The sequence below is a fragment of the Pongo pygmaeus genome, chromosome 21 (genome assembly GCF_028885625.2).
Source record: "Pongo pygmaeus isolate AG05252 chromosome 21, NHGRI_mPonPyg2-v2.0_pri, whole genome shotgun sequence".
Classification (NCBI taxonomy): Eukaryota; Metazoa; Chordata; class Mammalia; order Primates; family Hominidae; genus Pongo; species Pongo pygmaeus.
Window position 1 is genome coordinate 62,638,549 of NC_072394.2, and position 14,837 is coordinate 62,653,385.

At 41.1% G+C, this 14,837-nt stretch overlaps 1 protein-coding gene across 1 annotated transcript in view; it reads left to right on the forward strand.

The window, feature by feature from the left end:
• Nucleotides 1–4,444: 4,444 nt before the first annotated feature.
• Nucleotides 4,445–14,837, forward strand: part of CDH26 (cadherin 26) — a 55,412-nt gene continuing 45,019 nt past the window's right edge. Inside the window, exons 1-2 of the mRNA XM_054467623.1 lie at nt 4,445–4,817; nt 14,708–14,764. Of these exons, the coding sequence (XP_054323598.1) occupies nt 4,749–4,817; nt 14,708–14,764 (126 nt within the window). The 5' untranslated portion in view covers nt 4,445–4,748. The remainder of the gene's footprint in view (nt 4,818–14,707; nt 14,765–14,837) is intronic.

Genomic DNA, 14,837 nt, shown 5'->3' on the forward strand with positions numbered 1-14,837 from the left:
CAGCTTCTGCCTGCCATGCTCACCCTCCAGGGCCTCCACTGTGGGTAGCTGTTTTATATTTTCTATATATATATATATATATATAGAGAGAGAGAGAGAGAGAGAGAGAGAGAGAGAGAGAAGAGAGAAGATGGAGAGAGAGATATATAGAGAGAGACAGAGTTTCACTCTTGTTGCCCAGGATGGAGTGCAATGGCTTGATTTCGGCTCACTGCAACCTCCACCTCCAAGCAATTCTCCTGCCTCAGCCTCCCAAGTAGCTGGCCATGTGTCACCACACCTGGCTAATTTTTTTGTATTTTTAGTAGAGACAGGGGTTCACCATGTTGGCCAGGCTGGTCTCAAACTCCTGACCTCAGGTGATCCACCTGCTTCAGCCTCCCAAAGTGCTGGGATTATAGACGTGAGCCACTGCGCCCAGCCCTGTTTTATATTTTGTTAATAGCTGCTATGTCTATGGCAGAGCAGAACCTACTTCACCGCTACTGGAAGCAGAACTCTTCCCTGATTATTTTAAAAACCCTTCTCAAGAGTGTTCTGAGAAATTAAACTTTTCTTGTGACTATGAAGAAACGGGACCTTGAATTCAGAAGTATTGGCTGGAAAATTATTTTTGTGTTAGTGAATATAGAAAGATCTTGACTCAGGGGACATATAAGCATGAGCCATTTTATTCTTCCTTAATCTGAGCCTTCACCCAAACCATTTCAATCCCTCAGTTACAACTGGGGTTCGTCATTACCCAGTCACGTCAGTCAGTAAAACCAGCCCAGCTTAAAACTTCGATGTCAGCCTTGATGGAAATCTAATCTCTTCCATCTGCCCTGGGTGGGCTGGACTCCCAGGTGGGTGTGTGGGCAGGGGAGGCTTGGGCAGCCTCTCCTCACCTTCCAACCCAGCACCGAGATCCTAAGGCATGGTGGTGCTTTGCCGTTGGGACACCTGCTCCCTCCCTCTTCCAGGCTCTGCCTTCCCTAGCATTGGTGACAGAAAGAGAGGCTGAGGGGAAAGCCTAAGGCCTGTCCTTTGTAACAGGCCACTCTCCCAGCCTTTCACTGCGGCTGGCTCACCTCTGCAGAGCAGGCATCGAATGCCAGCCTTCTCACCTCCCCAGCCAGGAAAGAAGGCTCGAGCCCAGCGCTTTACTTCTCTGGTGTTTACTTGATCCATATGGAAAATGCCAAATGTAGGCAGAGTCAGGTGCGTTTGTCATCTTCCCTCAGTCCCACTGTCCACCTAAGTTCGCCTCCTTTCAGCTGGGCATGAGGCCTGGCCAGCCAGACCACTGTCCACGCAGAAATCCAAGCTGGGTGGGGATGCCTCATGATGCAATCATCATTACTAAAAAAAGAACAGTGAGAACTGGAGGTGGCTGGGGGCACCCCTCAAAAACATCAGAAGGTTGACCCAGGGTAGGTAATTGTAGCTCATACCTGCCTTGCAATCGAGTAACTTTGATCTCATGAGCAATCTCGTTTCTTCACTTGTCAGCTTTTTATCTCATGAGCAATCTCATTTCTTCACTTGTCAGCGTACAAGGAGCTGGGAGCTGCCACCATGTGGCTATAAAGTATTACTTCCAAGGACACAGAAAGGAGCGCTAGACTATTGTCACTATGATCACATGCTCAGAATAGAAAGGGAGCGGGGACATCTAGCTGAGGCTCACCCAAGATGTGCGGCAGGCGATGCCCAGAATCACCAGCTGAGTTCCTGGCCCTGTGGCTTACTCAAGTAGGGTTGCCGTGTGGGGAATTGGCATTCTGCTCAGTTATTTTAAATGCTTGAGGATGTTGAAAACTTGATTGTTTCTAATATATTAAAATACCAATTCCTATGGTGTTTTTTGTTTTGTTTTGTTTTGTTTTGAGATGGAGTTTCACTCTGGTTGCCTAAGGCTGGAGTGCAATCATGCGATCTCAGCTCACTGCAACCTCCGCCTCCCGGGTTCAAGGGATTCCCCTACCTCAGCCTCCGGAGTAGTTAGGATTACAGGTGTGTGCCACCATGCCCGGCTAATTTTAAAATACCAATTTCTTTTAAACTTAAAACGAATGTGAAAGTGGAATCCTTCACTGTCGTCCCCCAGCTCCTCCCAGACTAGAACTTTGTGAGGCTAACGCCTTTCTAGCAAGAATATTTTAGTCCCCAGCGCTATTCTAGCAGCAGGGAGTGCTCAACTGACGTGGTTTTTTCACAAATATTTAACATGGTTTAGCTCACCTGACTTATATATTTTAAATTAGTGATTCTAACTTAATCAGTTTTTTAAAAATAGGCTATCATTATAGAAATATGCACTTTGAAAATAGGCACAAGGTATTCAGTTTCTCTTTAGGCACAGGAAATATCTATAGACTTTAAAGTTGTATTTATTACTCTTTTCAATAATAAGCTATTAATTTCAATGAAAATAAGCTATTCAAATTAAAATATTCAGCAGCATCTCAGAGCTATGAATGTTCAGTTAAGCAAAGAAAGTTTTTTTTTTTAATTGGGAGATTTTTATTTTATATTTTATTTTTGATGAGTTCTTTTTTATTTTTATTTTATTTTTATTTTTTAATTTTATTTTTACATAACTTATTGGGGTACAGGTGGCGTTTGGTTACATGAGTAAGTTTTTTAGTGGAGATTTGTGAGATCCTGGTGTACCCATCACCCAAGCAGTATACACTGCACTATATTTGTTGTCTTTTATCCCTCATCCCCTTCCCACTCTTCCCCCCAAGTCCCCAAAGTCCATTGTATCATTCTTATGCCTTTGTGTCCTCATAGCTTAGCTCCCACAAATCAGTGAGAATATATGATGTTTGATTTTCCATTCCTGAGTTACTTCATTTAGAATAATAGTCTCCAATCTCATCCAGGTCACTGCAAATGCTGTTAATTCATTCCTTTTTATGGCTGAGTAGTATTCCATCATATATATCTGTATATACACATATATATACACATATGTGTGTATATATATGTGTATGTATATATATACATATATGTGTGTGTATATGTGTATGTACATACGTGTATATATGTACATACACATATATACACACACATATATATACATATATATATGCATATACACATTTTCTTTATCCACTAGTTGATTGATGGGCATTTGGGTTGGTTTCACGATTTTGCAGTTGTGAATTTTGCTGCTATAAACGTGCATGTGCAAGTATCTTTTTCGAATAATGACTTCTTTTCCTCTGGGAAGATACCCAGTAGTGGGATTGCTGGATCAAATGGTAGTTCTACTTTTAGTTCTTTAAGGAATCTCCACACTGTTTCCCATAGCAGCTGCACTATTTTATATTCCCACCAGCAGTGTAAAAGTGTTCCCTGATTGTCACATCCACACCAATGTCTACTGTTTTTTGATTATGGTCATTCTTGCAGGAGTAAGGTGGTATCTATCGCATTGTGGTTTTGATTTTCATTTTGCTGATCATTAGTGACGTTGAGCATTTTTTCATATGTTTGTTGACCATTTGCATATCTTCTTTCGAGAATTGTCTATTCATGTCCTTAGCCCACTTTTTGATGGGATTGTTTTTTTCTTACTGATTTGTTGGAGTTCATTGTAGATTCTGGGTATTAATCCTTTGTCAGATGTATAGATTGTGAAGATTTTCTCCCACTCTGTGGGTTGTCTGTTTACTCTGCTGACTGTTCCTTTTGCAGTGCAAAAGCTCTTCAGTTTAATTAGGTCCCAGCTATTTATCTTTGTTTTTATTGCATTTGCTTTTTGGTTCTTGATCATGAAATCCTTGTCTAAGCCAATATCTAGAATAAGCAAAGAAAGTTTACCTTTTATTTTATCTGTTTACTACTTTAAACAAGGTAATGTGATAAAAAGATCATGTTAAGGTAATCAGGGTTAATGTATCATAGATTGTGTTTTAAAACTTGCTTACTGCAACCTTAAGTATTGGTATAATGTAATCTCGAATTGTCTCTTTCAGAATTCTAATGCAAAGACTCCCAGGTTGCCACAGAGATCCCTGTCCACAGGGAGGCTCTTTCCCATCTCTCCTCCCTCCCACTTTAATTCGAAACTCAAAAAGGCAGATGAATCTAAGCTTAAAAAAGGTTTTAGTAGAAAAAATTTGCAAACCCCAGAGCCCTGGGATATTGTTGGAATAACGATTTTTAGTGCTTTGGAAAGTAAAAGCTGTTTTTTCTTTTCTTTCACTCTTCCCCATCCCTTCTCCCTTAATAGAGTTATCATTCTTGTCATTTTCTAGTTTTTTTTGTTTGTTTCAAGAGGATAAGGTTATAAAAAATAGTCACTAACATATCCTGTTATAGAAAGAGATGATTGGGCCTTCTATTTGGAAACTAGAACAAACAAGGAAACAAAGAAACAAATAATTCTACTTTCTGATATGTGCTGGTTTTGCTTCCTCTGGCTGAGCTGTTGTTCCTGAGGTCAGACCCCAGCCAGTCTTTTGTGTACGTGCAGGACCATGGTGGCTTTAGTTTCTACCCCACCCTTCCTAGGAACTCTACTTGTGGCAAACGTATGTTCAAGCTTACAAGTCAGCCCACCCCACTCTGATAAATGCAAGAAAAGCTGAAAAGGGAGGAGCAAGATGGGATGAAAGTGTCTGGGCCAAAGTGACCTGAAAACCATTAGAGAAGAAGCTGCTGGCTGAGAAGGAGGTGTGTGGCTCCGGTGAGACCACCAGCTTGGAGGACTGGTCAGCAGCTGCACGTTCTGGGTCTGTCTTGGGTATTCCCATATGGCCATGAGATCCGGGAGGCACCCCTCGCTGCTGCTGCTTCTAGTGCTGCTGCTGTGGCTGCTGCAGGTAAGCTGAGCCTGGAGCCTAGTGCTCAGGTGCAAGGAACTGAAAGCAAAGCGCAAGCTGGCCCTGCCCCTTCTAGGCTAAGGGAGGGGAGAGGGACTGAGTGTGACCTGCTGGGACCCAGGGCTGGCTGTCTTGAGAATGGCTTAGGTAGCAGGGGCTCTGGATTTATATAAAGGGAAGTTAAGGGTCCCAGTCTGTTTGGGGCAAGAGTGGGAGCAGGCTAAGGCACCTGTTTAAAACTAATTTATATAGCTCACACTATTTTTAGTGAGATTACATCAACACACATGAGTTTTCTTTCTTTGTTTGTTTCTCCTTTTGTTGAGACAGGGTCTGGCTTCATCATCCAGGCTGGAGTGCAGTGGCATGATCAAGGCTCACTGCAGCCTTAACCTCCCGGGCTCAGGTGATCCTTCCACCTCAGCCTCACGAGTAGCTGGGACTACAGTCACTCACCACCATGCCTGGCTAATTTCTGTATTTTTTATAGAGATGGATTTTCACCATGTTGTCCAGGCTGGTCTCGAACTCCTAAGCTCAAGTGATTCATTCGCCTTGGCCTTCTAAAGTGCTGGGATTATAGGCATGAGCCACCTCACCCAGCCAACAGACACAATTTTTTTTTTTTTTTTGAGACAGGGTCTCGTCATCCAGGCTACAGTGCGTGGTGACATCTCAGTGCACTGCAACCTCCTCCTACTGGGTTCAAGCAACCTCCTGGCTCAGCCTCCCGAGTAGCTGGGACTACAGGCGCACGCCACCATGCCCGGCTAGTTTTTGTATTTTTATTAGAGACAGGGTTTCACCATGTTGGCCAGGCTGGTCTCAAACTCCTGACCTCAAATGATCTGCCTGCCTCAGCCTCCCAAAGTGTTGGGATGACAGGCGTGAGACACTGCGCCCTGCCAAGTTTCATAATGATACTTCCGTTCACACTTTACATAAGATTGAGGAAATCTCAGTTGTCTGGATCCAAGGCAATTTGAGCAAACCCACGGGGATGGAAGGGCTAAATCCACTGCCCCCAATTGCCACTGTTTAAATGGGAATACAAACTAGTGGAGTCAGGATTCGAAACACATGGGCTTGCTCTGTTTGTACTTAGAGTGGACAGAGGTAATGTTGCATGCACTTGTTGGTTATGATCTGCTTTGTTGGCTTTCTGTAGGTAGGGAGAGGGAATCATTTCTTCCTTTGAATATCAGCTGAGGGCGGGAAGCAGCCCAGTGGCTGGTAACTGTGAGCTCTGGACTGGGCTGCTTGGCGTCCTAACCTAGGCTCCTTCACAGCCAGCTGGGGACCTAGGCCAGCTTAACTTTATTCCTTACCTTGGATCAAGTTGAACTCACCTAGGAAGCTTCAAGGGATCTCAGTGCCTGGGCTTTGCCCCCAAAGGTTCAGGTTGAGCTGATCTGGGAGTGCACTAGGTGTCAGGATTTTTAACATAACCTTGTTAAGCCTATTTTTCTTCACCTGAAAACGGAGCTAGTAACTGAATTTATCTGAGCCAGTGGTTGTGCCAGTGAATGAGGAAATGGGTAAAAGCCCTTGGTACTGTGAAAGTTGTCAGAAAAAATGGAGTTCCTTATGTTAAAACACACACACACACACACAAAGCCTGATATATAGACACAAAGAAGGTTATGAAAAGGGGGTTCTCACATTTGTAGGCTTGATAACTATAATTATCACAAAAGCTCTGCAAAAATAACAACTTTGCACAAAGGCCGTTAAAACCTCACACAAAAAATACTTTTTCGAAGAAATCTTCCCAGCAACTTTTTGTGCAAACTCAGACCAGTGTCACCCTTCTTATTGATCTTTGTAGCCAAAGATAATTATTTCAAAACAATGATATAATCCTTCTCATTTTTTCCTTTGAAAACCTTTATTCCCTTTACCTCCCTGACTGCACATCGTTTACCATGGCACACGTATTCCCATGGCAATGTCCTTGCCCAGACAAACGTCATCTTCTCTTAGAGAGCCTCTGTCTACTATTAGGTTCACAGTTCAGTAACAGCCCAGTCAATGTGCTCTTATGTCTGCGTCTTTCTGTTTTTCTAATCACAGTGAAAATGGTTGGATATATTCATTCAGAGCTCATGCTAAAACTATTTACTGGATATCTGCTTTGGGCCAGGCACTGGGAATACACCAATAAACATAATAGGGGGAAAACCCCGTCTGAAGGTGGGTAACTTGTTTGGTACCAGTTGCTTGAGGTTTGGAGAATTTTCTTGGTCACATTTTGCCATATCAAGAGTTACAAGTTTACTTAGTCAGACAGCACATTAATTTGATCTCCAATACTTCATAGAAGTCCTTTTTAATAGCCCATGTTTGCATGGATTTGAATATAGTCCAGATCAAATCCTGTCCCCATCCTTCCCTTGCTCCTGCTTCTACCCACAATGAGTCTGATCAGGAAACAGACCTGAATTCTCTTCCCTCTGGTGTATTAGTGCAGTGCCAAAGCAAATTAATTGACTTCTGAGGGCGGTCAGGTGGGGGTGGGCAGTGGGGATGGGACTGTGGATTGTACTTCAGTGATTGATGTCAGCAGCTTTTTGTAGATTCCAGGGCATCAAGGCAGATGAAGAGAACATGATTCAATAGATATAAGAAGTTTTTAGCAATCAGAATGCTGGACCTTTAACTCTTAAAGAGCTTTACACCTGGCAGGTGCTCAATAATTGTCAAATTGGCTATGAGTAACATTCCATTCTATTCCTTTACATCCCCGCCCCCTGAATTGGCTTATTGCCATCTGTGACATCTATGAAAGATACCTACTTCCCCCTGTTCAGATCTCCATATTTACAAGCTGATACCATTTCTGCTGGAGAGCTATTGTGTCCACAATAGTTTTCCTCTGAAATCCCCACACCCTTTCTTTGTCATTTGGACATGAAGCCAAATCACCAAGTCAGGATTCTGTTCTGCAGGTTTATGTCTTTGTTCCAGATTCAGTGACAAGTAATGACAAGCCAAGGAAGAGGAGTTTTCTCCCCTTCATCATTTCCAGGCCTCAGAACTCATATATCCTCACCTTGGGGCTGTGGCAGGCTTCAAAGACCAGAGAGGAGGGAAGTTTTAAGAAAATGAAACTGTACAATGAGAAAAGCCACTTATGATTTTTTGTTGTTGTTGGTGGTGGTGTTGTTACCAATCTGGGAAATTCTGAATTGAGTTACATTTTAATAAATTGTTAGCATTTATGCTCTAACTGAATTATTCTTTCAGCCCTTCATTTAAGACCAACAGAGTGATGGGTTGCAGAAGGTGGGGATAGTGTGGTCAGAGGTGAAGCTGAGAGGGTCAGCAGGGGACAGAGCAGGTTGGATTCTGTCCCAAAAGAAGTAAAAACTCCTTTCCCCTGGGGGGAAAGGGGTGTGAGATCTGTGCTTTTAAAGATCACTCAAGCCTCTGTGCAGAGAATGTGTTAGGAACATATATTAGTGTCCTCGGACTGCTGAAACAATGAACCACAAACTGGTAGATTGGCTTAAAATAGGAGAAATGTACTTGCTTGCAGTTCTAGAGGTCAGAAGTCTGAAACCAGGGTGTCAGCAGGGCCAAAATATCCATCTGAGACTGGGAGGACCCTCCCCGGCCTCTCCCCAGCTTCTGGTGGGTTGCTGGCAATCCCAGCTGTTTCTTGGCTTGCAGCTACATCACTCCAGTCTCTGCCCCTGTCATGACATGGCATCCTCCCTTTGTGTCTGTGTTTTCCTATCAAGACACTGCTCACTAGATTAGGGCCCACTCTAACCCAGTGTGATTTCATCTTAACTGTAATTCAGTTAAGAATTACATCTGCGAATAGCCAATTTCCAAATAAGGTCCCGTTCACAGGTACTGGGGATTAGGTCTTCAATATACGCTTTTAGGGACACAATTCAACCCACCACAGAAGGATGGAATGAACGGGAGAGACCAATCCTGTGGGTTCTTGAGGTAGTGGAAACTTTAGCTGTTTGGGGTGGAGACAGAGAAGAGCTGGCCTTAGGAAGTGAACTTGACAGAACTTGGACATGGGGATGAGAGAAGCAGAGGCATCAAGGATGACCTTTGGAATGAGTAGGTAAGCGTCTTTTGTGGTTAGAGAGCCCCCAAGACGGGTAGGTTTGTGAGAATACAAGCTATGCTATCAGTCTGGGACATGTAGGATTTGAGTTGCTTGTGGGAGATGCCAGTGGAAATGTTGCCTAGAGACTTGAATAGGAAAAAGAGGAGATACTTACGTAGCCCTTGCCATCCTGAGCACTTTGTGTGTGAGTGTTGTATGTTAAAAAGGAATACTAATAGTACCTTCATGACTGGGTTGTTGTGAGGATCAAATACATACAAACACTTATACATTTAGGTATGTGGGGGGTGTGCATGTGTGTGCACAGATGAGGAAATGCAGACTGCAGAGCATAAATTACCTGCCCGACATCACATAGCTGGTGAGGGGTAGATAAGGATTTTTTTTTTTTTTTTTTTGGCAGGGTCTCACTCTGCTGCCCAGGCTGGAGTGCAGTGGTATGATCTCAACTCACTGCAACCTCTGCCTCCCAGACTCATGCAATCCTTCTACCTCAGCCTCCCGAGTAGCTGGAACTACAGGCACGGGCCACCATGCCTGGCTAATTTTTATATATTTTGTAGAGACAGGGTTTTGCTATGTTGCCTATAGAACAGGATTTAAACTCAGGTCTTCTAAACTTATAAGTCCACATGCTTAACCAATACTTTATACTATCTGCATTGGCCTCTAGTCACATGTGGCAATTTAAGTTAATTAAAATTAAGCAAAATTTAAAATTCAGTTCTATACTAGCACTAGCCACATTTTAGGAGCCCAATTAGCTACATGTGGCTAGGGGCTACCACACTGGCCAGGACAGCAGGGACATTCTCATCTTCACAGAGATTTTCCTAGGACTGCCCTGGTCTGGAGTCCAGAAGAGAGATATTGGGTACAGATTAAAAGGATCTCTAGAGGAATCTCTCATAGGAAATTCTGTGATTTCTAGGATCCAAATCCTCCCTGAGTGAAAGCTTAAGAGGCTTTCCTCATCCTCCAAAAAAAAAAAAAAAAAAAGAGGCTCTCCTCACTTCCAATTTCATTATCTTACAACTTCTCTCCTCTGTGGTCTTTCAAGCCTGCCACAGCTCCAAGCTGAGGACTCATCGGCTCTCAGAACTGGAAATGACCAAAGAGGGGAGAAAGACTTCTTTCCTATGGCTTGTCATTACTTGTCGCTGAATCTGGAACAAAGACATAAACCTGTAGAACAGAGTCCTGGATCCAAATTCTGCTGATTTTTAGGACCTGAATTCTGCTTAAATAAAAGCTTGCATTTAAAAATGAAATATTTCCAAGCATTTTGGGAAAGAATAATTTCTATATAGACCTCTTAGCTCTTTAGTATCCTGTATAGTCACAGATTACATCTTCATTCGTTCAGAGAATTTTCTCCAAAAAGATGCCATGGCTGCCCAGCCAGGCTAGCCTGAATGATATTGGTTACATGCCCCAGGTCCAGAGCCATCTGTCAAATCATGTGCAGGGTGGACCGTGCAACCATATGTCTGCATGGCCCCCTCTGATAAAGTGGTTTGGTGGACATGGTAGCTGAGGGAACAAGCAGCTAGAAAGAACCGCCCCCCCCCCAGGCCCACACCACCGCATTATAGAAAGCATTATGCAAATCTTTTGAAAGATTTCCTCTTTGGACAGACTGCCTAATTTGGCACGGATGAGAAATATAATAAGAGCACTTACAAAATCATTACAGAAAATATAACAATTTCCAGTCTTCCTGCATCAGCCAGATGAGAGATCTCAAGTTAATTTCTAAGACATGCATAAAGAGAGGAGAAATGAAACACACACAACGATGTGAAATTTAAGGCATCTGTGGCAAAGTATAAACATCCACCATTTCAAACCTCTTTTTGAACACTTCAGTCAGCTCTTACATGACTGTCAACTGTGCCGTTTATGTGTTATCATAATAAAATGAATTTACAGAGCTTTAGTGTTGAAAGAGCCCTTAAAGACACCTTGTCTCATACCCTCAATTTACAGAAGGGGAAACTGAGGCCCAGAGGGAACAAGAAACCTCAATATATTCCTTGTTAATAACCTTGGCCACCTGGAAATACACCTGTTTCAGAAATGGAATTAATTTCTTTATCTTTTGCAAGAACTACAATTTTCTCCATTTAAAAATTATACACCTGGGTAGGCCCTTAATTTAAAACTACTGACATTAATCAAGAAGCATTCATTGTCTAAAAAAATCAGTTTGAGATTTCAGACTTAAACTCAGAGTTTAAATATTCTTTTCCTTCAGGTAAATAGACAGAAATATAACCTGGCCAGGAAACAAATATTATCATTAGCCCTGATGCTGACAATACAACCCAATAACATCACCCACCCACCACCCACCATGGCCTCTTGTATTGTAATGTGAATAAGGATAAATAATGATAGATTCTGACGCAGATGAGGCAACCAGGGTGGAGGCTCTGTCCCTGGTGATTTAGGTACCAGTCCTAGAGATTTAGCTTATGTGGGTTATATTTGCTGATACCATGGTAGATATTAAAACAGGGAAATTTTAAACATATTTCTCAATTCATTGGACATAACCATAATAAACCCATTATATGTTAGTAAAAATAGCGCATATTTTGGAAACTATCCATATTTTTCAAAATTCCATTTAGTGGAAAAAGTGCCACTATCTATATATTTTTTGCAAATATTTTGAATGTCCAGCTTTAAAGAAAACAGCAGGAGTCTCCTCTCTGCTTCTGTATTCAGTCTGTTGTGAATTTGTTTGGTTGGAGTATATGAAGAAATTCTGGCCTCACACAGATATTTGAAAAGGGAGGAATATTTTAATAACCCGGAACAGATAATTGTGAATATTTTTCTTTGATATTACACCAAAACTCAATACACTGTGATGTCTTAACAGTTATTTACTGGGTGGAATCTGAAACCATATCACTGAATTTTCCCTACTCTGTTCCATTAAAATCCACTGGTTTCTCTTGCATTCTGGATGACTCTTTTACCTGCGCATGATTTTAGAACATGATGTGTTGATCATTAGGAAGCCATTGGCTATTGAGTTATGTAGGCATTTCCTATGTGGACATATTTCAGCCTATAAAGTTAAAAAAAAAACTATTGCTATTATAGTAAAAATCTTTAATTATTAGGAAGATTTCATGCTCATATTGGCAGACACAAGTTTTCTAAAATTCTGATTTTTGCTTGAAAGATTACATTTATCAGTGGGAACAGATACTGTGCATTGATTGATTTTCTTGAAGTGAAAGCTCACTTTGCTCATCAACAAGGAACCGTGTATCAAATACCCTGGCGTGAATCATCACAGTTTGTTGGTTGTTCTTTCAAGTAAAATGGTGTTGCATTAAAATTAAAAAAAAAAAAAGTGGCCTGTTCAGCTGGAAACTGAAGCAATCACGCAAGTACTTTTCTTTGAGATAAACCTTCTGCCTTGATGTGCAGCAGCAGTGCTTTGTACATATTTCCCATCCACTCACAAAGAGTGTTTAAAAGATGTACACTCAAGTGTTGCAATTTAAAACAATTAATATTTTTTACTGCTTCATCAGTTCTCAAGCGATTACAGTAATTGAGTAAATTCACCAATTATTTCATTCTTAAATGAAACTAGTTTTCTTTGTGTTTCTTTTTGGTTTTTCCTGCAAGTGCGTGAGCAAGCGCGTGGTGGTGAAGAATACAGTGGGGAGTTTGGTACCACTGCCTTCATTTGTGCCGAGGCATCAGCAATTCCACTCACCAACGTTATTGTTTTGCACCATCAGTGCAAATGTCAGACAGCAAAATAGGCAAACAATGCCTTAGTGTTCTTATGAAAGAGTTTGGCCTTGTGGACTCTCTTACAGGGCTGTGGAAACCATACTTTGAAAATTGCTGCTACAGAGAAACTTTTCATATATACATGGATGTTTATTACCATAGCATTTTTGGTGATGAAAAACTGGAACCTACCTAAATGACCATCCCTGGGAGAATGGATAAATAGATTATTGCCTATTCATATAGTGAAATGCTCTACAGCAATGAAAATGAATGAACTAGAACTGTAGGTGTTAACACACACATCCTCCCCCAAAATGAAAAATCAATGATAAGTAAAAAAAAAAAAATAATAAGTTATGAGATGATGCTTACTGTGAACCATTATTTAAAACTCCAATCCAAAACCATAAAAATACACATTATTATGAATATATAGCCATATCTATGCACACAGATACATATAGTGAAGGTTTAAAAACATGCATTGAAATGCTAAATATAATTTAGGATGAGAGTTACTTCTGAGGAAAAGGAGATGAGGGAGGGGTACACAGGAAGTTTCAATTTTATCTGTAACGATTTACATCTCAACACTTCAAAGCAAATAGGGTAAAAGTATTAAGGTTTGCTAGAACTAGGTGATGGGCGTCATTATGTCATTCTCTATTTCTTTCTGTATGCTCAAAGCATTTTGCTATCAAATTTTCTTTTAAATAGGGAGACTGTATAACAAGAAAAGGTTTTATTAAAAATGTTTCATTTTTAAAGACAGACTTTCCCTTTTTACTATAATTGGCAAGAATCTTAGTGCTAAATTGAATACCCAATCTTAGTTCCTGAAATTGTCTTTTTTGATAACTTTTTGTTTTGGTATAAAACTTACAAGATTTAAGGAAAATACAAAGAATTCCAAAATACCCCATGTGAAAATTCACCAGTTGTTTATACTTTTTCCCCCATTCACTTTATTCTAGTCATCCTGCGTGCACACTGTCTGTCTCCCTCCCCACTCCCACACGTTCGTTTGCTGCTGGTTCTAATCATACATCGCAGGACCTTCCCCTTCCCCTTCCCCTTCCCCTTCCCCTTCTCCTTCCCTCCTTCCTTCTTTCCTTCTTCCCTCCCTCCCTCTCTTCTTCCTTCCTTCCTTCCTTCTTTCTTTCTTTCTTTCTTTCTTCTCAGATGGAGTCTTGCTCTGTCGCCCAGGCTGGAGTGCAGTGGTGCAATCAAATCTCACTGCAACCTCCGCCTCCCAGGTTCAAGCGATTCTCCTGTCTCAGCCTCCCGAGTAACTGGAATTACAGGCACATGCCACCATGGCCGGCTAATTTTTGTATTTTCAGTAGAGACGGGGTTTCATCATCATATTGGTTAGGATGGTCTCAAACTCCTGACCTCAGGTCATCCACCTGCCTTGGCCTCCCAAAGTGCTAGGATTACAGGCGTGAGCCACCACTCCTGACTTATCTCTTTCTATTTCAACAGTCTTGTACATGTATTTTTTGGAGGAAGGGAAAGGATTGTTGAGATATAAATTATAAATAAGTATTATCACTCTGAGTCATTATGTAAATGTAAAGTGCCATGTCTATTATTTTATTAATTATTGTAAATAATGTCTTAGAAATAAGGGGCAAAAAAACAAAAGAAAAGCCCACTTAAACCTCATCGCCAATTAATATTTGGTGTTATTTTACATGTGTACATATAAATACATCTGTGCTCATCCTGAATAAACAAGTTCTACTTCCTGCTTTGTTAACTAACAGTAGTATTTTATGATTTTAAATGTCTCCCCACCATTGGTAATAATAAATCAGAATTCTTTTCATTATTTCTCCTATAGTTAGAGAAGATAAGTGGCAATCATGAATTAAGATGTAGAGGATAAGAAATTCTATTTACCAAAACTAAGTACAGAAGTTCTGTTTTCGTCATTTCTAATTCTAGATTTGTGCAACTCCAGGCGGTTTCCATGTGATTCTGATAAGTATATTCTCTACTAATTAACATTATTTTTATTTTTAAGGTCAGTATTGTTGACAGTGTCCAACAGGAAACAGATGATCTTACTAAGCAAACAAAGGTGAGGTTTGGAAGTCAGTTTCTTAACATATAAAATCAGTCTCTACACTTCACTTAGAGACAGAGTTGCAGTT